Consider the following 25512-nt stretch of genomic DNA (forward strand, 5'->3'; position numbering starts at 1 on the left):
AATCCCAAAAAGATAAAAACCAGAGTTCTTACGCAACAAATCTATTTTACTTACAAATAAGGAAACAAGAGTTTTACCCAGAGAAATTAAATAACTTAGGCAAACAATGACAACACAGGAACTGACAACATAGGGACAACATAGGAACAACATAGGAAGTGGAGGACCTCTTAATTCATCATTAAATATTTTTTCTCCAGTTCTCCAAATTTCCTGGACCCACACACACAAAATATGGAAGCAGTCCCCTTTATGAACAAAAGTTTCATTTCCAGGGAGCCTCGGTGGCTCAGTTAAGCATCCAACTCTTGATATCAGCTCAGGTCATGATCGCGTGGTCGTGTGGTGTGATTAAGCCCTGCGTTGGGCTAAGCCCTGCGTTGGGCTCATGCTGAGCATGGAGCCTACTTAGGATTCTCCCTCAGTCTCAGTCTCTCTTCCCACGCCTAGCCCTCTCCCGGCTCACGCTCTCCCTCTCTTAAAAAAAAAAAAAAAAAAAGGTTTAATTTCCTTTACTACCTCAAGAAATATGTGCTGTATTTCTGACTGCACCACTTTATGCTGAATAAATACTCGCCTCCCTAAAGTCAACGTCATGCACTGCTACATCACCACTGCATAAACACAGAAAACAGTTCACAGGGCATGGTAATCAAGGCGTTTATGAGTCTATTAATTTGTTAGAAACAGGAACTGAGATGGAAGGCAAGGAAGAAATCCTAATTACCAAGCACAACACTCTTGACCTTTACAGTATTTATGATGATGCCCTGGTTTGTTTGTTTTTTTTTATAACACAAAGGCCTGGTACTTGGATTGTAATCTAACCAGAAAAGGATGCCTCAGTATTTATATTGTCAGTCGCAAATGTGAAAACTACAGTACATATGGGTAAAATGTGTCTTTCCTGGGTCAGAAAAAATACTGAACAGGTGTGAAGCTCAATAATCTCAAAGCCACTGGATCCTATTTTCTATTATTTTGAACTTAAGATGTCATTTTAAAGGCAGAGAAGGTGCCAAAAGACTCCTAAGCAACCTGCGCTCTTCCAGAATATAGCTATTTTCAAACTTCTCTAAATGTGCAATCTAGAATATCGTAAAGAAGAAATGTTTTTTGGACCTAAAGCATTAGAACCTAGCAGAAAATACACGAACACAAATTCCATCATCTCCATATTCTCATTCTATCATCTGACCTCCCAAAACACATAAATCCTTGGTAGCTTCAGCAAACAGCTTACTTATTTCTCTCAAGTCGGTTCCCTGCCACCTATTGTCATTGGTAACTCCAACACTGACAATAATGACCAATCTGACACACTCTACGGGTGCCTAAATTTTCACCCCCCACCTTATTTTATTCCCTTCACCCATATGTTGATATGGGTAAACCCTGAGCCTCATCATTAACAAGACACCAAATATCTCTGGTGCTAAAGATCTTCTTTTTCCTCCTACCTTTCCTACTCTGTTACACTGAAAGGAACCTGCTCCTCACTCTCACTAGGTCTCCAGGTTTACTGATCCCTAATAGCTAATACTTCTATTTTCTAGGATCTTAGGATTCAGTTGCCTACTTCTTAAACACCACAGACTCACAATCAACCATTTCAATAATGCTACTACCCTTAGAATTCTCCCCCATACCCAATAAGGCTAATTCCATCAGTAGGTATTCCTGATTTTGAACATTCTTGTCTGAAACTGCCAAGTATACCTGGAAAAAGTACAAACTCTGCTGACCGCCTCCACTATGCAAACGTTGTGCCAACTCAACTAAATTATCCCCTCACAACTACAGATGGCCCATTTATTTACAGATGGCAGACCCCAGCACAGGGGATATTCCAAACTTTGTCCTTGTGTGAGATTCCTATCACTGCTGAATAAATGACCATAAATTTAGTAGCTTGCTTACTTTCTCATGGTTCCAGAGTTCAGAAGAGTAAAATTAGTTTCCCTGGACTAAAGTCAAGATGTCAGCAGGGCTGGTTCCTTTTAGAGGATCTGAGGGGGAGCCCAGTTCCTTGCCTTTTTCAGCTTCTAGTGGTTACCTGCATTCCTTAGCTGTAGCCCCTCCTCCATCTTCAGAGCACATCGCTCTAATCCCTGCCTCAGTCATCACATCACCTCTGTCACCTACTGACCCTCCTTTTGTAATGACCCTGTGATTCCACTGGGCCCACTGGGGTAACTTAGGACAATCTCCTCACCTCAAGATCCTTAATCTAGTCACATTTACAAAGTTCCTTCTGCCCCCTAAGTTCCAGATACCAGTCATGGGCATATCGGGGCGGGGGGGGGGGGGGGGGGAGGGAGGGCAGGTTACTCGGCCTACCACTTGACCTTTAACACCTCACATACTGCAGTTCCCCTAAGCCAATGGTCCCACCTTCTACTTTACTAAGGAGACTAAGAGCATCAGAAGTTCCTCAGCTTCTCTCTTCACAAAGTTGCGGCTACATTTTGCTTGATCTCTTTACTCATCCTTAGTGACTTTCCAAATAAACAGCTTAAGGAAGCAGTGAGACCCTCCTTTCCAGGGTGAACTCTCTCCCTATGCCTATGAATTTACAGCCTCGATCTAACCTTTCAGGAAAACCTGCACTACTACCATAGCTCTATTTGTGAAAATGACTGGAAATATGGACAAATTCAAGTAAAAATATGCAAATAATTTCACCATAGAGTTTTATGCAGAAAATTTCTCTATTAACCTTCCAGTAACCCTATGTATCACAATAGGAAATGCTTTTCTATTTCCTTTGGCATTAACTCTAACTGCTCAAAAGTAGCCTACAGAATACCATCCGTGTATTTACTTTCCCTTCTTATGACATTCATTTTTATAGTTTAAAAAGAAAAATCAACTGAGTAGTAATATATACTTATGGTTTATATTCACAAAGTGATTACAGAACTAGGACAGATTTTCTCCATAACATGCTCAACTCTTTCCCCAATCACTAATCTTTTAAACAATGAAAACTGACAATGAAACTTTTACTAAGCAGCCTCAAACCAATCTTACAAGCTCAACATGGCAAGTTTCAGACACTAGGAAGGGGTGGAGTGGCAGAAACCAGAAGTCATGTACATTTAGAGACATGTACATTTTTCTTTTTGAAACACTGCACCTGCCAAACAGCAAAGTTACATGAAACAAACTGTGACCAGTGGCTGCCTCCATGTAACCAGTGATTCCATTTTCCAGAGTCAGTGTGTCCCATAGTATCTACACTTCCAGTCTGCAGCATGACATTTTATATCCAGACACCTCCTTGTTAAGAGTAAAAGTCAGCCAGCTGTAAGTAGGTGGTAGGGTGGGTAGACAGTGAAGCATCTTCTCTCCTCCCTCTCTGAGCCTGAGATCTCAAATTCCACCAGTGAGAGCCAGTATTCATAGGAAGAAAATATGTGTCTAAGATCCATGACGGTACAGTCAGTATACTTCAGGTATATGCACTATCTAGCAGGTAGTCGCCCGAGAAGTCTGGAATGAGGGTAAAAATCTTCAAGGAAAATAATGTAAACATCAACAGAAAAAAAAAAACTTTGTATTTTTGGAAAATTAAAAGCATTTCTACTTCTTAACCAAAGTATTGGGTTACATAAATGCACGTTTGTCAAAAATAATTTATACATGCCAGTTCTGCACATTTCAATGTATAAACATTACCTTAATCTTAAAAATCATTTATTTAATAAGCTCAGACACTAAACATAAAAAGACAAAACAAAGAAAATGAAGTCTATGAAAATGAAAGAATTCTATTTTGTCGGATGTGAAGATATCTTATCAATACTTTACTTTCTTTCCAAATCGACAGCAGCATATTTTTAAAAAGCATTTTGCAAAAGTGTATCTATAATCTGTTAAAAACCAATCTGTGTGAATTTATTTAGACTACATGTGAATGCCTGGTTTGTTCCAAGAGATGTGCTGCGTGTCGGGGACACTGGCCCCTCCTCCTAAAATTCAGTCTGGCATGGGCACCTGGATGGCTCAGTTGGCTGAGCATCCGACTCTTGATTTGGGCTCAGGTTATGATCTCACGGTTCATGGGATCAAGCCCGAAGTCGGGCTCCGAGCTGACAGCATGGGATTCTCTCTCCCCACTATGTTCTGCCCCTCCCCCTGCTTGCCCGTTGCTCTCTCTCTCAAAAGTAAATAAACATTAATAAAAAAAAAAAAAAAAAGTTTGGTCTGGCAGAGAAATGAGGCCCTAAACAGTTAATGATGATTATGGCGAATGCCGCAAAGGAACAGCACCGGGTACGGTGAGACAACTGCAGTCGGCGGGCAGTACACGGCACAGCTCAGGGAAAGCTGCCCAGAAACTGAAGCTAAGACTTAAAAGGATAAGTAGGAGCAAATCACGTAAAGAGAGGAAACATTCTGGAAACATTTCCAGACAGAAGACATATGTGAAAATTTCAAGATGAGCCACACAAATTTCAGCAGGGCCGTGACCTGATCATGTGGCTTTCAGATAATAACTCCAAGAGCAATACGGAAAAGAAAATAGCAAAGGACACAGTGCACGTTCTAAGACTAGTTGCTGAATACTCCGAGAGAGAAACGAAGGTGCTTTCATCCTGGGTAGTGAGGAAAGTGGAAAAACTGCAGAGCGTAGACATCCGTGAAGTAGAGAGAACGGGGAAGATACGGACAAGAATAATTCCCAGGTTTCTGGCATAGAGAATGGAATGATCAACAGGTTCATTTGAAAATGCCTATTCTGAAGTAGCTCTCAGACAACAAATACAAAGGTAGCCATCAACTTGACAAACGAATGCACCAAATCTCAATCTCACAGAACGAGGCTAGAGATAAAATGTGGGAATCATCTGCACAGAGGCACTAACCGAAGCTACGGTAGCAAACGAGGTATGCCAGGAGGAGGAAAAGTCTGGGTTACTACACCCCAAGAAGGCCTCCATTTAAAGGGCTGAGGAGAAAGAAGAGTAAGTACTTGAAAAGAAACAGAAAGGTAGGAGGCACACCAAAGGAGTGCTAGGTCACCGGAATTAAGGACCCAGCACACGAGAGGAAGAAAAGAGTAGCCACCTGTGCCAAAGGCCGCTGCAAACAGTCAAAGAGCAAGAGTAGTATTCACAGTGATCTCTGCCTTCAGAGATGTGCAGACCTGGTGATTCTAGTAAGAGCAAGACGGAGCAGCACAGTTGAGGACGCAGTTGGAACTGGAACATACCCAAAGTGATGAAAGATGAGAGAAGGGAGACAGCAAGTGGCGACATATCTTACGAGACACTTGGCTGTGGATGGCAATGGAGACCCTGAGAGGCAGTGCAGGAGTCCAGCAGAAAATTTAGTAGAATTTTATTTTGAGGATGTGAGTGGCCTGAACATGTCTCATGCTGCTGAGTAAGACTCAGTAAAAAGGCAGAGCCCTGAAAATACTTTAGGTTTTTGACAAGGCAGAAAGGAATGGGATCCTTAGCACAGGAGGAACACTGGCCTTTAACAGGAGAGGAGACACTGCCCTCCATTAAAACGGGAGGGAAAGAAAAAAACACAGAAGGGGAGAAAATACAGACAAAACTGTAGGTAGAACGGTAAGAACCGAACACGGGTTCTACCCGATGCTTCTTGCTTTCCCCTGGGAAGTGGAAGGCAAGATCATTTATTTATCAAGAGTGAGGAGGCCAGCAGGAGAGCTGAACGTCTGAGGAGAAGTGGAGGGAAAAGACGACCGCTGGACAGTGTGAAGGGTCAACTGGAGGTCCGTGACAAAGGACAGACAGTGGCACTGATCCACCACCCCGTGTGGGGTTTCCTCCAGCAGAGGCCCAGGAAAGGGAGCTTGCTGGGTTTAACCAGGGTTGAGGCACTATCAGACGGGTCTGATGAAAGAAGAAGGGACAAGAAATACTAATCCTAGTAAGTTGTGATGGAGCACATGACGCTACGGTCCAGGTGCTGTAAGTGCTATGCATGAATGGCACCTTCTAGCCTCGTGGCTACCCTACCCGGTGAGTACAACAGTATGCTCGTTTCATAAATGAGGAAGCTAAGGAATAAACTAATTAGTTTCTGGACTATGGTCACATAACAGGATTCAGGCTTGAGATTTCACTTGGGAACCCTCTCCCCGCTCCCCCCTACCCCAAAAGGGAACTGAAAGAAAACAGAAGTTTTTAAAATTATGTCAGAGTGGAGGGTGTGTATAATATTAAAATATTCTTTTATCAATAGAGTAATGGACCATGAAATTACAAGTGGTTTTCTAGCTTAGTGTTTGTGTTAAAATTTAAAGACTCCTCAAATCCAGAACTTAATGAGACTGTGCAGTACAAGCTAACTTGTTTCACATTTATATCCCACGCAGTATGATGGATGTTTTCACAGGTGATGTCATTTACCTCAAACTGTCAGCACAAGATGAATCTATATCCTGAAGAGGAAAATGAGGCTCAGAAAGGCTAAACGATACGTTATACCTTTTAGCAAAGCCCTGAAAAGTGAAGTGGCCTTTCCCTGCCCGTCTTGCCACTGAGCCCCAGGAAACCAGGGCTCACAGGCCTGACTGGCCTCTGCGCAGTACGAAACACTTCACGGCTGTTTGCTCTCGTGGGAACTTCTTTCCAACCATCGCTTTACTCTATCAAGTGAAAGAAACTAGGCCATGCTCTCACCACTATAGCTAAAATCAAAAGCAGAGTAAAACCTGAGAAGAAAATCTTATGTCCAATTCCCAAATATAAACACTAAAGCAACAAGAAAAGTCATCAGACTTGATCATTCTGCGGTGACACAATAATTAAGCTTGATGAATGCAGCTCCCTACCATGAACACACCAAGGTAAGAAAAAACTTGGTTGTTTAATCTCTTTGACAGTTATTAAACAGCTCAAGTCGATGTTTTCCAAATTGTCTTGCTGAACAAGATATTTTTCTTGACTCATAAAAACATAAAACAGTCACAACAGATAAAAAATGGAATATATATCTGAATAACACATATACAGCAAAGATTTACTATGAAGTCAGAAGCTATCAGAGTGCACTTATTACAAAAATATTTGTATAAAATGACATCCTCATCACTGAAGATGTAAGGACATTAAGTTTTAAAAACTTGTAAGAGAATACTAAGCTTTCATCTGTCTGCTAGCATTCAACCAGTTACTCAAAAAGAGATGTCAGTAAGGTTTTCAGTATTTTCCATTTTGAAACACAAAGTGCTAGATGCTGAGAAAACAAAATTAAATCTTTCTCTTTCAGTTTTCCATTCTAATCATTAAATATAAACAAGTAAGATTTTAGTTCACACGAGCTAAGGCAGGTCCTTGCAAAGGAAATATGGTTTATTTAAAACAACAACACATTCCACACTGACCTGTAGCATCCAACTAAATGTGACAGAAAGACACCGTGTTTTGAAATGGCTAACTTCTAAAGGAAAAACAAAAAAGCTCTACTTACCATATACATTAGTATGTCTCTAATCATCACCATAGCTGTCTGATGATCATTCCAAGCTTGATTTAGCGTTTGAAGAAAGTTGTTATTCAATGAATTTAGTACATCTTCTCGCACCTATTGACAGAAGAGTTCATTACAGTTTGTTGACACGCCTACACGCTCTTGTACGTATACATGTACATATCTGTTCAATAAAACAAAGTGGAAATCTCCAATTTTCAATCAAAGAAACACATATTAGACCAGTGGAATTATTTTAAGCTCTAATATTACCTCTATACAGACAATTAACAAATGTGTCGTGTAGTCCAGACCCATCTCCTCACCTCCAGAATCAGAAAGCCACCTCCTGGGCATTTCTCAACCCTCCAACAACTTAACATCACAGTAAGAATAAAATGCTAAATACTGGTAAGAACCACATAACTGGCCCCAGGCTACTGCTCCAACTAAATTTCCTACGACGCTTCCCTTTCCCCATCTTTATAGAATGGTTGAGAATGCTGAATTTGGAGTCAAACTACCCGGGCTCAAATCCCAGCTCCCTGACTAGCTGTGTCACCTTGTGTTAACTTATTTCAACTCTGTGCTTCAGTTTCCTTATATGTGAAATAGTAGCAACACACTTAGAACAGTGCTTGGCACTCTGAACACTGAATGAGCATCAACTATTAACGCAGTGTGCTCCAGCTACAACGGAGCCGCACACAGCAACCGTGCTCTGCCCTTTCTTCTGCAGGCTTCACAGAGCTCACGCCCTCACTTCTTTCTGCTCAAGTTTAACCTCCACACAGAGGTCTTCCCCGACCGCCCTATTTCAAACAACAGCCTCTATCTCCACTCTTAACCCTAAATTTTTCCTCACAGTACTTGTCACTACCTACTCTGTCACATATTTATCCGTTTACCGTCGCTCTCACTAAAACGTAAGAACGACGGCAGCACGGATTCTGACTTCTCTGTGTGCCTCCCACACCTCACAGTGCCTGGCATCTGTAAGACCCTTTACTTCATTCACCCTGCCCTTGAACACCATGATCCACCTCCAACACCGTAAGCTTTTTCAGGATATCAGCCTTTGCACATCAAGTTGCCCGGAGTCTGAAATGCCGTCCTAATGCAATCCTGCTAAGACAACTCAGCCGTCAAGAATTCCTTCCCACCGTCTACAAGCATACTGCCACCTTCTCTAGTAAGAGGTTCCGGACCACTATTTCCTGCCGTGTGATCGATCAGTCCAATGGGAAGACTGCGGACTAGAAAACAGAATGCAGACTCTGGTTCTAGCTTTATCATGAAGAACCAGTGCGCCTGTTCTCTAAGTTCCTACAACACTTTGGGACCACACTGCCAACCTCTCAATCATTCACACCCAACCAGTCCTCTGTGGTCTAGCTCAACTCCCAACTCCAGTGTCAGCAGACATGTTCTATCCCCAAACATCTGCAGTAGTGGTTAAACATTTTCAGGTTGGGGAGAATCTGAAGTCATGGTGGTCTGTGAGAAATGATTTCATATGTGTGTTGACATATACAGAGATCTATCAACTTGAATTATAAACAGTAAATAAAATGCCATTGTGTGTTAGCACTAGTATAAACAAGTATAAGCAAGTGGTTGGAAGTACCAAAGACTGAAAAAAAATACACGAAACACACTATTCCCAACAGACGAGAAAATAAGTTCAAACTGAGAAAAATGCATCTATCTTTTCTTCTATGTTAGAGGAAAAATGGTCATTAAGAGGTTTTAGTGAGGAGACAGTATGTCTGTTCTACTCTACGTGTCTTATGAAAACCACTAGCCTATATGACGTTAATTTAGAATTTTATTTTATATATAATCTTTTCTTCATAAGACTAAGTTCCTTGACTTCAACACATATCACCCATCAATATTTGGACTATATCAAAAGTGATAAACACTCACGTAGGTTCGTAGACAGTACTGTGTTAAATAAACACATTTTTGTAAAGTGGGTAATGTATCATTTATTTCAACTCATTAAGTCTACCACTTGTCAGATGCAAATTCCCAAGGTAGCTAACGGTAGAAAAACTACAAAATGAAAATACACCTATTTATAACATTTTTCACCAAGCTTCATATTCGTTCACTGAAACACTAAATTTTGAGTAGCAATTAAATTAAAATCATGACAATGCCAGAGAAATCGTACTGTATGACAAAAATAAAATGTCTGTATTCCAAACATCAGAATATCTAGCAATTAATTATTCTTAAGGACTTAAATGAACTTTGGTATGACCCTTTGTTATAAAATCAAGTTACACTTAAACTGTATTAACGTCACCCTAATTTTGGAATGCAAAAATGTGCTTGGTATATCTGTTAGATGAATGAAAAACTTGCCAATTAAAAATTTTAAGGTTATTTAAAAAAAGATGTTTCCTAAAATCACTAACTTATATACACTTTAAAATAAAACATACCAAGTACTTAAGTAATATTCATATTTCCTGCTGCCTTTCAACAAAATGAAAAATGTGATCAATGAGCACAATGTGTCATAAATTATAAAACTGCTTTATTTGCATACTTCAAAAACTTATCCTGACATATCAGTAACAATGAATTTTACTTAGCAGAAAATATCTGCTAGTAAGTTAATTTTGTTGTATTCCATTTGTCTGTCTACTGTTGAAGTGAGATGTGGCCATGGATCTGCTTTGGCCAATGACATAAGCAGAAATGATTCATCACTTCCACATGATGTAAACTTTACCAGCTTAATTTTTAAGTGTAAAGTTCGGCGGTATTAAATACATTCACAATTAGCTTTTATAACGGGACATGGGAGTTCTAAGAGGTGTCCCAGAAGATCTGTTTTTCAGACATACTCTTACATTTATTTTTGAATGACTATGCACACACAAATACAGATATGTGACTGGAAGACATAAAATAAATGCCTTAGATACACTTGCTGCATTCTCCTCTTATTCAGATCACCCTGTGAGCAAAAAAATTCTTCTTCTAATGCTGCCTCAGAAAAATGTTTTTCTACTCTGAGACATGAAGAGTGAGCAAGTATTTGTTCAAATACATACCATCAAAAGGAGGAAGGAGATGAAAATTCAACCTTTATGAAGATTAAAATGGGGTTCTTAAAAGAAGGTATGTTTGTACATAAGTCAAAAAACACATTAAGTGGGGAAAAAAAGGCTTAACCCTTATTTTACAAATCGTTAACAGAATACAGAAAATTTGAAATAAAAAGTGGGGTCAGTTTGTGTGTGAATTAACACTGTTCGTCTCGCTCCCTAACACACCCCTACACTGGTTTTTGCACCAGCGAAGGCAAGCAGGAAGGAAGCCTGCCGTAGAGGTGGTCCAGTCCAAAGTGGACCTGCAGATCAGGTATGTGCAACATTGTTATGTAAGAAAAGCTACATGAAGGTTGTCCAGATGAAGACCTGGAATTTGAAGTGTGAGACAAGGAAAAACAAGTAACAAAGTCATGAAAACAGAGTAGGATGGGACCAGCTGACAAGGCTAAAATGAGCAGTTGAAACCTGAAGGCTGTTCATGGCCCTTGGCCTTGCAAAAAGCAAGATACAGACAGCAGTCGAGAGCAGCAGATCACAAACCTGACAGAGGATTAGAATCACTTGAAGAGCAACAGATTTTGCTGAAGAGAATGAGATGACAAGACACATACTGGGAGAAAATATCTGCAAAAGGCCTATCTGGCAAAGGACTATTATACAAAATATACAAAGAATTCATAAGACTCAACAAGAGAACCCAATCTAAAATACTGGCAAAAGACCTGGCCACCTCACCAAAAAGATAACCAGATGGCATACTGAGAGATATTCAATCTCTGATTAAGAAATTGCAAGTTGAGGGGCCATCTGGCTGGCTCAGTTGGTGGAGAGTGAGACTCTTGATCTTGGGGTTGTGTGTTCAAGCCCCAGAGATAACTTAAAAATAAAATCTTAAAAAAAAAAAAGAAAGAAATTGCGAATTAAAACAACAATGGGACATCCTTTACGCATCTATTAGAATGGCCAAAATCCAAAACACTGACTACACTAAATGCTGAGGTGGATGTAGTGAACAAGCTCTTCTACTCATTACTGGTGGGAATGCAAAATGATACACAGTCTGGCAATTTCTTACAAAATTACATGTACTCCAGCCATACGATCCAGCCATGATGCTCCTTGGTAGAAGTACCAAAGGAGTTAACAATTTATGTCCACACAAAATCCCACGTTCAGATGTTTACAGTAGCTTTATTCATAAAGTCCAAAACTTGGAAGCCATCAAAATGTCCTTCAGTAGGTGAAACAATAAACTGTGGTGCATCCAAACAATAGAATATTCTTCAGTACTAAAAAGAAATGAGGCATTAAAGCCATGAAAAGAGATGGAGGCACCTTAAATGCATATTATCAAGTGCAAGAACACAATCTGAAAAGGCTATCTAACGATATCACTCCAACTACATGACATTCTGGAAAAGGCAAAACTAAGGAGACAATAGAAAGATCAGTGGGCATTAATTAGGGTGGAGGGAGAGATGAACAGGCAGAGCACAGAGGATTTTTAGGAGAGTGAAACTATTCCGTACGGCACTACAATAGTGGATACATTTCATTATACATTCACTAAAATCCACAGAATGTACAACACCACGAGTGACCTCTAATATAAAATATGGACGTTGGGTGATAATGATAAATCACTGTGGGTTAATCATTATAACAAATGTACCACTCTGGTATGGGATGCTGATAGTGGGGGAGACAGTGGGAAATATACAAAATGTCTGCACCTTCTCCTTAATTCTGCTATGAACCTAAAACTGATTTAAAAAAATAATAATAAACTGAACTTCATCAAAATTAAAAACTTCTGTTCTGAAGACTGTTTAAACAGTAAACAAGCTACAGAATGGGAGAAAATACCAAATAATTTGTACCCAGAATAAATCTCTCACATCTGTCTCTATATAGAGATACACAGGGAGAGAAGAACTCTTACAACTCTGTAAAGAAAGCAAACAATTAAGAAATGGGCAAAAGACCTGAATAGACACTTCACCAAAGACGTTATATAAAGCAATTTTGCACGTGAAAAGAGATGTCCGACAACACTGGCCATTAAGGAAATGAAACTTTTAAACATGAGACACCACCACTACACACCCATTACGATAATGGCTAAAACAATTAACAATACCAAGTATTTGCAAAGATGCCAAGCAACTAGAACTCTTCTTATATACATTCCTAGCGGGAATACAAAATGGTACAGCCTGACAGGAAAACAGTTTGGCAGTATCTTATGAAGTTAAATATTCACTTGCCATATGACTCAGCAATCCCACTCCTAGATATTTATTCTTGAGAAATGAAAACTTCTCTTCACACAAAATCTATATGTGCATGTTTACAACAGCTCTCTTCATAATCATAAAACACTACATACAACATGTAAATGGATATGTAAACTGTGGTACATTCATACAATAGGATATACCATTCAGCAATGAAAAGGAACAAACTACTGATACATACAACACCTTGGTTCAATCTCAAAATAATTATGTTGAATGAAAGACATTGGTCTCAAAAGGTTATAGACTGTGTTGTTCCATTTACGTGATATTCTTGAGAAAACAAAACTATAGTGACGAAACAGATCAGTGGTTGCCAGGTACTGGGGTGGGAGGACGATGTGATTATAAATGAATAGGAGTGTTTGGGGTGAAGAAATGTTCTGTACTGATCATGGCAGCATTTACATGAATCTATACATAGGCTAAAATTCATAAAACTGTACATAAAAATAAAAGGCTACTTTTATTGATATTGGCTTTTTAAGAACTTGCAACAATTATGATTCTCAAGTTAGACCATTTTATTATTATATATCCTAAACATAAGCTATGATGCCACAATGCTTATTTTTAAAACTAACTTGAGAGGTGCCTGGGTGGCTCAGTCAGTTGAGTATCCAACTCTTGATTTCAGCCCAGGGTCATGGTATCGAGCCCAATGTTGGGCTCTGTGCTGAACATGGGGCCTGCTTAGGATTCTCTCTCTCCCTCTGCCCCTCTCCCCCACTAGCATGCTCTCTCTAAAATAAAAATAAAAAATCATCTCTTAAAAAAAAAAAAAAAACCTAACTTGAATGCCAAACAATGAAAGAATTATTATTTTGAGAGTGTAAACCTATGAATGACTCTGGAATAATTCATGTTGGCATACTACATTCTTCATTTCTGTGAACATAGCTTTTCCTGTCCTTTTAATTATATCCTTAGCAAAGATTAAAGTGGAATTACTAAGTCAAAAGAAAATGTTTATTTTTCAACATTGTGATAAAATCTGTTCACTGATAAATTAATGTCCAAGTTGCAGGAAACACATTCTCAAATCAATCAAATTACTGGCAAAAGGAAGAGAAGGATGGAAAGGAGGATGACCGGAGAGGCCAGCAGGCATGAGCAAGACCTCTAAACTCCCAGTCTTTGCCTTGAGTTTTCTTAACCAAATACCTTCATGGATTGACAAGGAGGCCAACCCTGGGCCAGCAACTCTTGGCTAGTTGGAGAATCAAAGGACATTAATGATCTCACAGTTCCCCCCACCCTCTAACAGCACTAGTACCCGGCGGGGGAGGGGGGCGGGCGCACACACGCACACACACACAAATTAAATCATTAATTAAGATTTTTTCGCCCTCTGTAAGTTTCAATGTCTGGGCAAAATCCAAGCCAGCCAATCCTAATTAAATATTTAGGTGACACAAAGAAATTCATCAGCTAACACTAATTATAAAGATTTTGGCTGTGAAGTCCGCTGAAACTAGAACTGAGCCATATCATTAACGATGATATGAACTACTGAAAATGAATGACTTCCTTCTTAAAAGTCTCAAAATGCAGGACAATTTCAAATACAGACAAATCTCTGAAGTACGGAAAATTGTATTTAGCACTATCTTGCATTGAGATACACATTGTGTATTAGAAACACAAAATGGGTCATGGAGCACATGTTAATTACACAAACAACATTCTAAAAATATCACAGAGAAACTCTAACTTTAAAAGCTGTAACCTCCTAGAAATCTGTCAGATTTTAACAGTCACCCAAGAGTTAAAACAATCAAATTAGTATTTGAAAACAACTTTCCAGGGAAGTTAGTAACTAGGACTTTGAATAAGTTACTTAACCTATCTGGTCTAGAGCTCCTCTCACCTGTTGTATCACTGGGGTTGACAAGAACAATGGCATTCACATCCTGCTCCACTAAGATGTCTTAGTACCACTGCAGGGCAGGCTCCATTTCACTGAGCAAATATGATTTATATTGGTTTTGTATGATTTTAAAAGTGGGGCTTCCCACTGTTTGGAAAAGAAAAAAAAACCTGAGAGCCACAGGACCTGCTAAAAAGTACCTCTCTGGCTCTAAATTCTAAAACAAATATTGCTTATCTCATCTGACTGAACTATTTACATAAGTGCACAACATTTACATGATCACAAAATAGCGTTTAAGTTCCCGCTTAACAACATTTGAACTTTTTCAGAGTCCCGCACACATGATTTGAGGGCTTGTCACTTTACAAATTTTACCAGTTAGGGAAACCCTATTTTTCCAAGGAATGTCATTAAAGAGTTATTCTTGAAGATCTCAAAAACCTTTCAACCACACCAGAGTGATGTGATATAAACCTGCAATAAAAGTGGCTACCTACAGGAGTGATCTCCAGAGAAGCCAAACCATGGAGTATAGAAGACATGTCTCTTAATCGGACAGTTTTTAAAAAGCTCCACAGCTCTTCCCTTTCTCCTGAGAATTCCTGAATTAAAAGATTAAAAATAGCGTTATGTTTTGCTATTTTTATGCAACAGTTCCACAGAGCGAATAGTGGCAACACCGGAGTGCAGAGGCTGGAAAGCATGCCTGCCTGATGCAAATTACAGATCCAACACTTAATAGATACGTGACCGTGAGTAACTTAATTTCTTTGTGCATCAAGTTTTTACAAAAAAGGAACAGTAACAGCACCTGCTGCAAGGAGCTGTTGTGTGGATAAAATCAGTTAATATACAAATAATGCTTATAACGAGGCCCAGCCCACAGTAAATGCCATATAAGCATTTGCGAATATCAAAATGTTACTTGTATTACATATTCATATTATTAGCACAGATATTTGATCTTGCTACTCTATAAATGTCCACAGAGCACTGTCATCGTCAAGATTCATCATCATCATCACCTGGGCACTTATTAGAAATGCACAATCTCAGGGGTGCCTGGGCGGCTCAGTCGGTTAAGTATCCGACTCTTGGTTTCGGCTCAGGTCATGATCTCACGGTTCATGAGTTCAAGCCCTGCATCAGGCTCCGCACTGACAGCACAGAGCCTGCCTGGGATTCTCTCTCTCCCCCTCTCTCTGCCCCTCCTCTGCTCTGTCTCTCAAAATAAACAAACATTAAAAAAGAGAGAGAAATGCACAATCTCAGATCCTATGTTAGCCCTATTGAATCAGAATCTGCATTATCAAGTGCTTGAGATTTTGAAAGCATGGAACATAAAACATACATACATACATATGTTTAAATACTTTATACAATTATTTCCTAAGCTTCAATTCCCACTTGATTCTTGCTTTCCTTTCTTCTAAAACAGTTATTTCTCCCTGTAACTGGAAGGTTTCCTTTTATTTTACAGGTTGAGGAACTTGTAATATAGCTAATATCCTATTATTTGTGTATTCAATATATGGCTGGTGAACAGATGTTGCTCTCTCTCATAATACATATAACCACCTCAGAATTTTGTATTTCAAAGCAAACTTCTACCAAGGTTGGGAGAATTCATCTTAACTTTTGTAGAGATCTTAAACTTTCCAAGCATTGACTAATGACAAGAGATTCCTGAATGATCTAAAGATCACTGACCTTTCAATATTTCCTAGACAGTGCTGTTTCTCATTTTTTCCACTAACTTTTAGAATAAAGGTGGCCGTCTTGATCAGAGGAATCATACCAGTATCACTGACCAAACAGTCAGGGAAAACTTGTTTCTTGACTGCTATCAGAAGACTTTTCTATAAGTAATTTTACTAATGTATACGTAGTTAGTAATAAAAGTTTAACCATTTTACAAAGAGCACATTACTTGTAATTTTAACATAAAACTCATTCCTAGTGGCAATATTCCCTCACTTGCTCTTTAAGTGTCAAAACAAAGCTCTTAACTCAAAAAGGTAACATAAAAATCTTTCTTCGAACTATCAGTTCAAGTATTTAATGATTACTTCGGACAAACAAACCAGGGTGCTAGCCACTATGGGGGATACAAAATGCATTCAGCCACTTTACAGTCTCTGTGGGGGAAGGGAGAAAAGAGGAGCCTAACATTAGCATTCATATGACCTTAATACAAAGTACAGTATGATGGGAAGCACTAGAGAATCACGAGAGGGTCAAAGTAGGGGCACAGAGTGGGAATTAGGACAACATACTTTTTAATTTCATGCATGAAGAATATCTGCTACATATTTAAGTAACAAACTGTCTAAATTTGGCTTCATTTTTAAAAAATAAATTCACAGTATTATTAACTTAAAAAAATAACACACCTTAGAAAAAGCCTGATTTCTCTTTGAGTACAAAGTAGTACCATGAAAACTGGTACCTTTTTACTTAATGGAGCCTAAGTGTACCACAGAAGGACATGAATTATCTAACATTTGTAGAGTATTCCATTCACAATGGTTAAAACAAAAGATATACATAAAAAACCATTATAGCACTATCATAAACTTTGAACAACAGGGCCACTCACAGAATAACTAGTAAGACATATACAAAGCATGGCGATATGGCAATCAGTCTTTTCGTTTCTTGAGTTAACGTGGAGGAAAAAAGTCCACGGTTCCACAGGATCACACGATCTGGCTGCCAGCAGAATCATCTCAAAAAATGAGAGATATACAACCCAGAAATTACACTGTGCTTTTAAATGGTGAAATACACTCTGCTTAAACAGGGTTTGGATTCAGCAATTAACTTGGGTAGGTGTAAGTATCACTGCACATGTGGAAGACAAAACAGAATTTGGCAGTTCGTGGATATAAAGCATGGTTTCCATTTGACTGCTAGTATTCTCAGGGATTCATTTCAATCGACAATTACTGAGTGCCAACTACATGAAGGAGAAGGAGACACGAAGATGAATAAAACAGGTCTTACCCTTGGCTCATCTGCTTATTTTATAATTAAAAAAAAACATCACTAGACATTACAACAAGACAAGAAAGCAGAAAAGGTAGGTACCTGCCCTCACAGTGCTTACAGGCTACTTAACAATTTAAGCGGGAATAGCTGATATGTAACACATGGGTGAATTTACCAAATAACCTAGGCCAAGCTTTAAGCTTGGCGCTCCCCCAACATCATTTCTCTGCCAGTCCTTTCAAAGTAGTAGCTACTCAAGTTCCTATTCCCCTCATATCCCATGGTTGCTATCTTTCTGACTCTCTAATGGTCTCTGTTCCCTACACTATCCCCAGTAATCTCTTCCTCTTTGGGGATTACTCTATTCCTATTCAAGCCACCCTTCCAAAACATATTCATTAAGGGTTTGTACCTCTAGCTCAGAGCCTTCTTTCTCATCATCACCCCAAGCAAATTTCAATGAAATGGATTGTTTCTTTCAACAACTTTTCAGTTAGAAAAAAAGGACAAGACAAGATGGCAGGCGAACGAAAGATGCCCAGCAATGAAGCACTGAAGAAGGAATGCCTACTAAATCTTTCACTCCATCTCCACTCTGGTCAGTCTCTTTTAGAAGGTTAAAACCAATGGTTCCCACCACCCACAGGATAAAACCCAAGTCCCCTACCATGTTTTTCAAAAACGAGTCCAACTAACTTTAACACTCTCATTCCCAAAAAATGCCATCAGACACCTTTTATATTCCATCTACACTGACCATACCTGACTGTGCTCATCGTACCTACCTGCCTTTTTTAACTCACACCATTTTCTGGACTATCGCCTTTGTTCACACGATGAATCTTTAATAATTATTTAAGGCTTGTCGAAAATGACCTCCTCTTTCTACTCTGCCCTGAATTCTTCAGGCAAAATAATTCTCCTTCAAATCTGATTACCTCCACTAAAATTGGGAGAGTCTTGCTGACAGGCATAGTGTCTTAATTATTTTTTTGGCAGATGAAACACAAGAGACTCTATCTGTGGGCCTCTGAAATGAAATGTCTTTGCTAAGGAAAATCTTATTCCCGAGTGTTTCTATCAATGTCCTCTTGTAATTCACTGCAATCATTGTATTTATATTTTGAACATAAATGCCATTTAAAAAAAAAAAAAACCTACATTCATCCACATTTGCCTAGAAAGAAAATCACTAAAAAGCTTTCTTATAAAAAGTCAAGTCTGTTTAAATAACTGACTTATAAAATAGTCCAGAGCTTACCGGGAAATACCAACTTCATTTTCACATGCAATTAGTACCCTCAAAGAAACACTTTAATTTACTGGTGAATACACAGTATTTAAAATTCTGGCTCTTCTCATTCTCTCTTTAAAAATGAGAAGAAAAATCAATATATTGAAAGAATAGTTTACCCAGAGATACCATTTTCAGCAAAGGAAACCCTACATACAAAAAATAAACAGTAGTGTGTTACTTTACAGAAAGACTTTTCAATTTACCAAACATACAAACAAAACAAAAAACCTCAAACAAGAAAGCCATTTAAAAATTCAAACTATTCTTCAAAGCTTCAGTTTTTCAAGTGCTTACGTCCAAAACTTAAGTTCCCCAAAGGCAAGGGCAAGGACCTTTGATATAACGGAAATGCTTATTAGAGGAGTGCCTGGCACATGATAGGTCCTTAGTAGTTTTCTAAATGAATGAAAAGTGAGCGGGAGGAACCTCTAATCTGACTAATCTGCCTTCCTTCCAAAGTAAGATATTATTTGAAAAACACAGGTTATATGGATGGATTTTTTTTTCATTGTGTGGATATAATTCCATTTATTGAACAGTCTATTAGTTAACATTTAGAGAGTTTTCAGCCTTTTTGGCATTTAAATACAATACTACAATAAACAGTAGCATATTCTTTATATACATATTTAAATATATCTACAGGACGAATCCTTTTTTCTTTTTCTTTTCTTTTTTTGATTTAAATTCCAGTTATTTAACATAGAGTGTAATATTCGTTTCAGGAGTATTTAGTGACTCCTCACTTACATATAATACCCAGTGCTCACAGAAAGACTTTAAATAAATGTTCTTTTTAGCAGTAAGAAGTTGTTTCTAGTAGAGCTAAAAAGTCAATATCTTTTTTGTTCAAACTTTCAAAGCACAAGAATTAGCTCATTTATGAGGCTCCCACATTACTCAATTCTTACTACAGAGTTAATAATTTGAGAGAAAGAGGGGAAATTAAGCATAAGGCTAATTTAAGAAACCATTAAGCATCATGAAATTAGAATAAAATTTTTCCCACATTAAAGTAAGAGTTTCTCCCCTGATTTTAAGAAACAATTAAAAATGTTTTTCTCGGGGCGCCTGGGTGGCTCAGTCGGTTAAGTGTCCGACTTCGGCCCAGGTCACGATCTCGCGGTCCGTGAGTTCGAGCCCCGCGTCCGGCTCTGTGCTGCCAGCTCAGAGCCTGGAGCCTGTTTCAGATTCTGTGTCCCCCTCTCTCTGACCCTCCCCCATTCATGCTCTGTCTCTCTCTGTCTCAAAAATAAACATTAAAAAAAATTTTTTTTAAAAATAAAAATGTTTTTCTCTCTCAAAAATAAATAAACATTTTAAAAAGGAGGGAAGGGCGCCCGGGTGGCTCAGCTGGTTAAGTGTCCAACTCTTAATTTTGGCTCAGGTCACGATCTCACGGTTTATGAGTTCGAGCCCCATGTTGGGCTCTGCGCTGACAGTGCAGATCCTGCTTGGGACTTTTCTCTCTCCTTCCCAAATATAAATAAATATTTTTGAAAAAGAAAATGTTTTTATTCTAAATACTTATTATGGCACAGGAAAGAACAATGGTAAACTTTAAAACTATAATCTTCCTAAGTCTTAATAAACCAAAATTATCAAGACACACAAGCCATTATACAATTTTAAAGCTCACTGAGATTATTAACAAAAACAATCCCAAACTCATTTTATAAATTAATAATCTGAAATCCAGGAGAACGTCTAGTAATTTGTTCAAGACTGTTAGTGGTAGAATTAGGCCTAAAGCCCAGTTCTCCCTTCTTTCTACCCAGTACTTTTTCCACTGCAGCTACTTCTAGGTTATTTATTATTAAATATGGAGTGTTCAGTAGTGGATAAAGAAGAAAAAGAAGTCCTCAGTTACTTTACAATGAGCTTAAATTAAAGGCTTTCTGTCAAGTTTAAATCCCAAACAGCAATCTTCTAAAAGATGACTCCAAAAAAACCCAAACACATTAATATCTTAACAATTTTGTCAGCTACACCTCAATAAAGCTGAAGGAGGGGAAAAAAAATTAAAAACAGGATGGTTCTAACCTTACCTAACCCTGCCCACAAGTAACAGAACTGACTGGCACTACACTGAAATTTAAAGTAGTCTTTAGGGGCGCCTGGGTGGCTCAGTCGGTTGGGCATCTGACTTCAGCTCAGGTCATGATCTCACGGTTTGTGAGTTCGAGCCCCGCATCGGGCTCTGTGCTGACGGCTCAGAGCCTGGAGCCTGCTTCGGATTCTGTGTCTCCCCCTCTCTCTGCCCCTCCCCTGCTCATGCTCAGTTTCTCTCTCTCAATAATGAATAAATGTTAAAAAAAGGTAAATTAATTAAAAAAAATAGTCTTTAGCCATTACACACACACACACACACGCACACATATATACACACAGACAAAATGATTATGAAAACCAAAACTGCTAAATAAATGTTGACATTAAATGATTTTATAACTTAAGGTGAGAGCTGAGTCTTAAAAGTACCTGGCTATTTTTCAGTTTCCATTGCAATCCTTAAATCTACATGAAACATTTAAATTCCTCAGGGTTAAATCTGAAGTCCCCATTCGTTTTCTTCTGTGTGAATTTATCTACTTCCAAAGCTTTATGTAGCATCTACATGCTCACAATTCCCAAATTTACATTTCCAGTCAAAATTTCTCAGAGAACTAGACTTGCGTATCCAATTTCACTGGCATCTTAAGATTAATATATTCAAATGGAAACTCCTTTTTCTACCCCAAACCTATGTTGAAAAAAATAGAAACACCTTGCTGTTCAAGAACCAAAAACCTAGAAGTCATCTTGGATTCCTCCTCCTCATTCCCTACACAATCTATTCAGAGGTAACAATCTTTCTATATTCAAAGTATCCTGAATCTGAAATGTCTCTATCCCCAATGTCACTACACTCGTGTAAATCACCACTATCGCTCACCTGAATTACTAGATCACTCCTTCCTGCTCTGCTCACTTCAACTCTTGGGCCCTTTGATTTAGTCACCACATAGCAACCAGAGTAGTATTTTAAAAATCTGCATCAGATCACGTCTCTGTCTTACTTAAAATTCTTGAAGGACTTCCTAATGCACATATAATTAAGTATGAAACCTTTACACCATGGTTTCAATGCCTCTCTCCAAACCTCATCTTGTCCCATTCTTCCCCACTGCCAATACTTAATTCCCCATTCACAACAGGCTTTGTTTTCAATTTCTCTATTCCAGGGATTGGCAAAGGATGGCCTGCTGTCTTTCTAAAATAAAGTTGTACTGGAAAACTGCCACATCCATTCATTACATATGGTCTACTGCTCCTCCGGTGTTACAACAGGAGAGGGCTGAGGGACTGCCGACGGAGAACATACGGCTCAGGAAGTTGAAAATATTGACTATCTGGTCCTGTAAAGAAAAAATATTCTACAGCCATCCCCTTTGCCTGGAATGCTCTTCAACCCACTTTTGTCACGAGCACCTTCTCACTCTTCAAGTCCCAGTCTAAACATCGTTACAAGTATTACTTACTCAGAGACCCCCTTCTTGGCCTACATAGTCACCCTCGTCTTTATCGCCACAGCCCATTTTCTTCACTATGTTTTATAACTAAACATTTGTTTACTTGTTAATCTGTTCCATGTGTGCAGGGATCAAATGCATCCCAACTAATTTTTTACACCTAAGCCAGAGGTAGCAAATAACATACAGTTTTGAATGCTGAATTCTGTACTGATAAACCTTATGTGGATATTTTTGAGGCTTTAACAAAATGATCTACAATTTAAAAATCCTTAAAATTAGAAAGTAGCAGAACTTTTTTTCTCTAGTATAACCATGAATTTAAAGTTATTTTATTTAGAAATAAACGTTAAAGAAAAGCCAATCCCTGTGAATTCTGAAATGTTTTCATATTTTCTAAAATAAGACCAGAGTTTTTTCTTATGGCAAGGCACAAGAGCCATATCACACCCTAAGTTTTGCTTTGTGGTCTAGAGAAATCTACTGAATTCCTTTGGATCTCAGTTTCCTCAAAGGGACCATTCTTCCAGACCTAGGAAGAATATACTAACCAAGTAAGAGAAAAGCATTTAGCTTTTCTATGTCGGCTTCAGTTTTGAGAAATTACTTCTAAAGCCAATAATCAGTTACTTTCATCTCAAAGAAGTTCCTCCATTCATGTGCTCTGATAGTTTACTTATGCCACTCTGCTTTACCAAAGATATTGCCCAGATGTTTACTATTCTCATCTTAAATCCAGGGTACTAGCAACTATGATAAACCAGCCCCAATTCTCCATAAAAATGTATTTCATCTGAAACCTTCAACATTAAAAAAAAAAAATAGGTTCTGGCTGCCTATACCATAGCACTGAAATGTTCACTTGAGTAGGAAATAACTTTGCTTTAAAAAAAAAAAATGTTACTGCTTACGCAGTTCGGCAAACTGCTAAAAGCACAGTGAACAAAAAAACCCCTGATGACTAGACCACACAGTAAGGCTTTCAGAACCACAAAAAGGAACACATTCTGTGAGACTGAAGATGGTTACTTTGATCCCACAGAACCCTAAACCATTCTCTCACCTTCCTGTCAGAGAATTCAATGTACAAACAGGTAATAGCAATTTTCGTGCAAGCTACACTTTTGCACATTATGTTAGTAACATTCCTAAGTCCCATTTGGTAGAAAAAACTGAGATTTCCTGCACCAGGGCACATTAAGACTACTGTATAATGGCCCTGTTCGTGTCCCCTTCATATAGTAGTACTATATTTGTGTGGTTAAGAGTAAAAATGAAGTAAGTTAAGTAGAAAACCCAAAAATGAGCACAGATACTAGCAGAGGTTAAAAGACTTAATTCAGCTGAAATAAAGAAATGAATTCTGAGATAAACTAGTATTGGTACATCTCCTAGTCAGAAATTGCCTAGTTTAAACTTGTCAAATGAGTGTTTGTCAAAGAAAAAAAAAAAAAAAATCGACGAACATGTTGAGATGCTGGTGATGTATCATTAATGCCTATGTAAGAGAAATAAAAAGAACGTGGCATATATAATTTCTTCAGCACAATTAACTTGACTACATGTTCTCTGAAACATATTATAGGGAACTAACTGCCTATATTTCGAAGTAACAATTAACCTTAGGTATGGGACCACCTTAAGCAACTCACAAATATGCTGAAACTCTCACAGTTAGCACAGAGTAATGTTCACATGACTTCAATTTCTACCTAACCATGGTTCAGAGTTGAAAAATCACTTAAACACGGATTTTCCACTCCGGTCTCCCCTCCTCTCCTTGCTTTTTGGAGGAGCCAATTCTCAACACAGCACATAACTACAGATGTTTTTTCCGCATCTGTGCCCAAGCTGCAAAGCAGCACTTCAAGACAAACAAAAACGGCAAATCGCACATTCAGGCCAACTCCTACTGAGCTATCTTTTTCCTCACTTGCCAATTTCTTAGTATATACCCAAAAAGGGCTACTCCGAGTCTCTTCTTCACGTTTCCAGAAGGTGCCCAGTTTAATTATTAGATTTGTAATAGTTTTAGAACTAAAGAATCTCAGGAGATATTACTGCCAGCTCCTTCATTTTAATTATAAATAAAGCAAGAGCTAGAATTTAAAGGACTATGGCTTTACAAACACTGAGGCAATTTACTTGAATCCCCTCATTTTCAGTGTGTTTACTGCCTCTTGATCCATTCATTATGCCTCAGGAGCAGATCTACAGAGAAGTCAAGGGCTCAGCCTGAAGCCACACTGCCTGACTACTGTTCCAGCTAGGCCACTTACTAGCTATGTTCATCTGGACAAATCACTAAGTCTCTGTGCCTTGGTTTCCCCACTTGTAAAACAGAGGAGAATCGTAGTATCTGGCTCATTAGTTTGTGACCAAGAACTAAAACACGTAAATGCACTAGAACTGAACCAAGCATACAGTCACTACCATCATTCACCATGGAATCTCTGGCAAATGAGAACGTGCCTCTATTCTACCGTTAATTCTCAGTCGTTCTCAATTCCGCGCACTCTCCATATCCAAGAACTCTGATGCTCCAGTCTTCTCCCCTTCAACAGCTTGAAGCAAAATTCTCCCACTCCACATTTCTTTTCTTTTGATGCCAAGTTTCTTAAATTAGACTTCTTCATTTCCCACACCTACGTACCAGTTTGTTTTTGAAGACTTGTCCTTTGGCTCTGGGATTTTTGTTCTCTGGACTCCAACACTTAATCCTCAGTACGTGCTACCACACGTCCAATCTCGATCTCCAGTTCGGAGTTCCTGCTCAAGCTCTAAACCTGTATATCTCTAAACACAATTCTGTGATGATCTCACACTCAATTTCCCTCACATGTGAAATGATCTCTAAGGCTGCTTCCAACTATAAAAATCTCTAATATTACCGAAAACAAAATTTGTCACCTCCTCAATCTATTCATTTCTAGCCTATCGCTTTACTCAAAAATTTCCAGGTTCTCCCCTGCTTCTAGCAAACAACCTCCCAATTCTACATTTATATACCATTTTCATC

The 25512-nt window shown here is 38.6% G+C and overlaps 1 protein-coding gene across 5 annotated transcripts in view; it reads right to left on the reverse strand.

Annotated features, from left to right (window-relative positions):
• CUL3 (cullin 3) overlaps positions 1 to 25512 on the reverse strand; it is a 94814-nt gene that overhangs the window by 45298 nt on the left and 24004 nt on the right. For 4 of the 5 annotated variants that reach the window (XM_027049262.2, XM_027049270.2, XM_053215864.1 and 1 more), the window contains one exon: positions 7453 to 7566. In XM_027049262.2, the coding sequence (XP_026905063.1) occupies positions 7453 to 7566 (114 nt within the window). Of the gene's footprint in view, positions 1 to 7452; positions 7567 to 15190; positions 15296 to 17292; positions 17422 to 25512 lie in introns of all 5 variants that reach the window. The other variant, XM_053215863.1, reaches the window with a different exon arrangement.

The sequence above is a fragment of the Acinonyx jubatus genome, chromosome C1 (genome assembly GCF_027475565.1).
Source record: "Acinonyx jubatus isolate Ajub_Pintada_27869175 chromosome C1, VMU_Ajub_asm_v1.0, whole genome shotgun sequence".
Lineage (NCBI taxonomy): Eukaryota > Metazoa > Chordata > Mammalia > Carnivora > Felidae > Acinonyx > Acinonyx jubatus.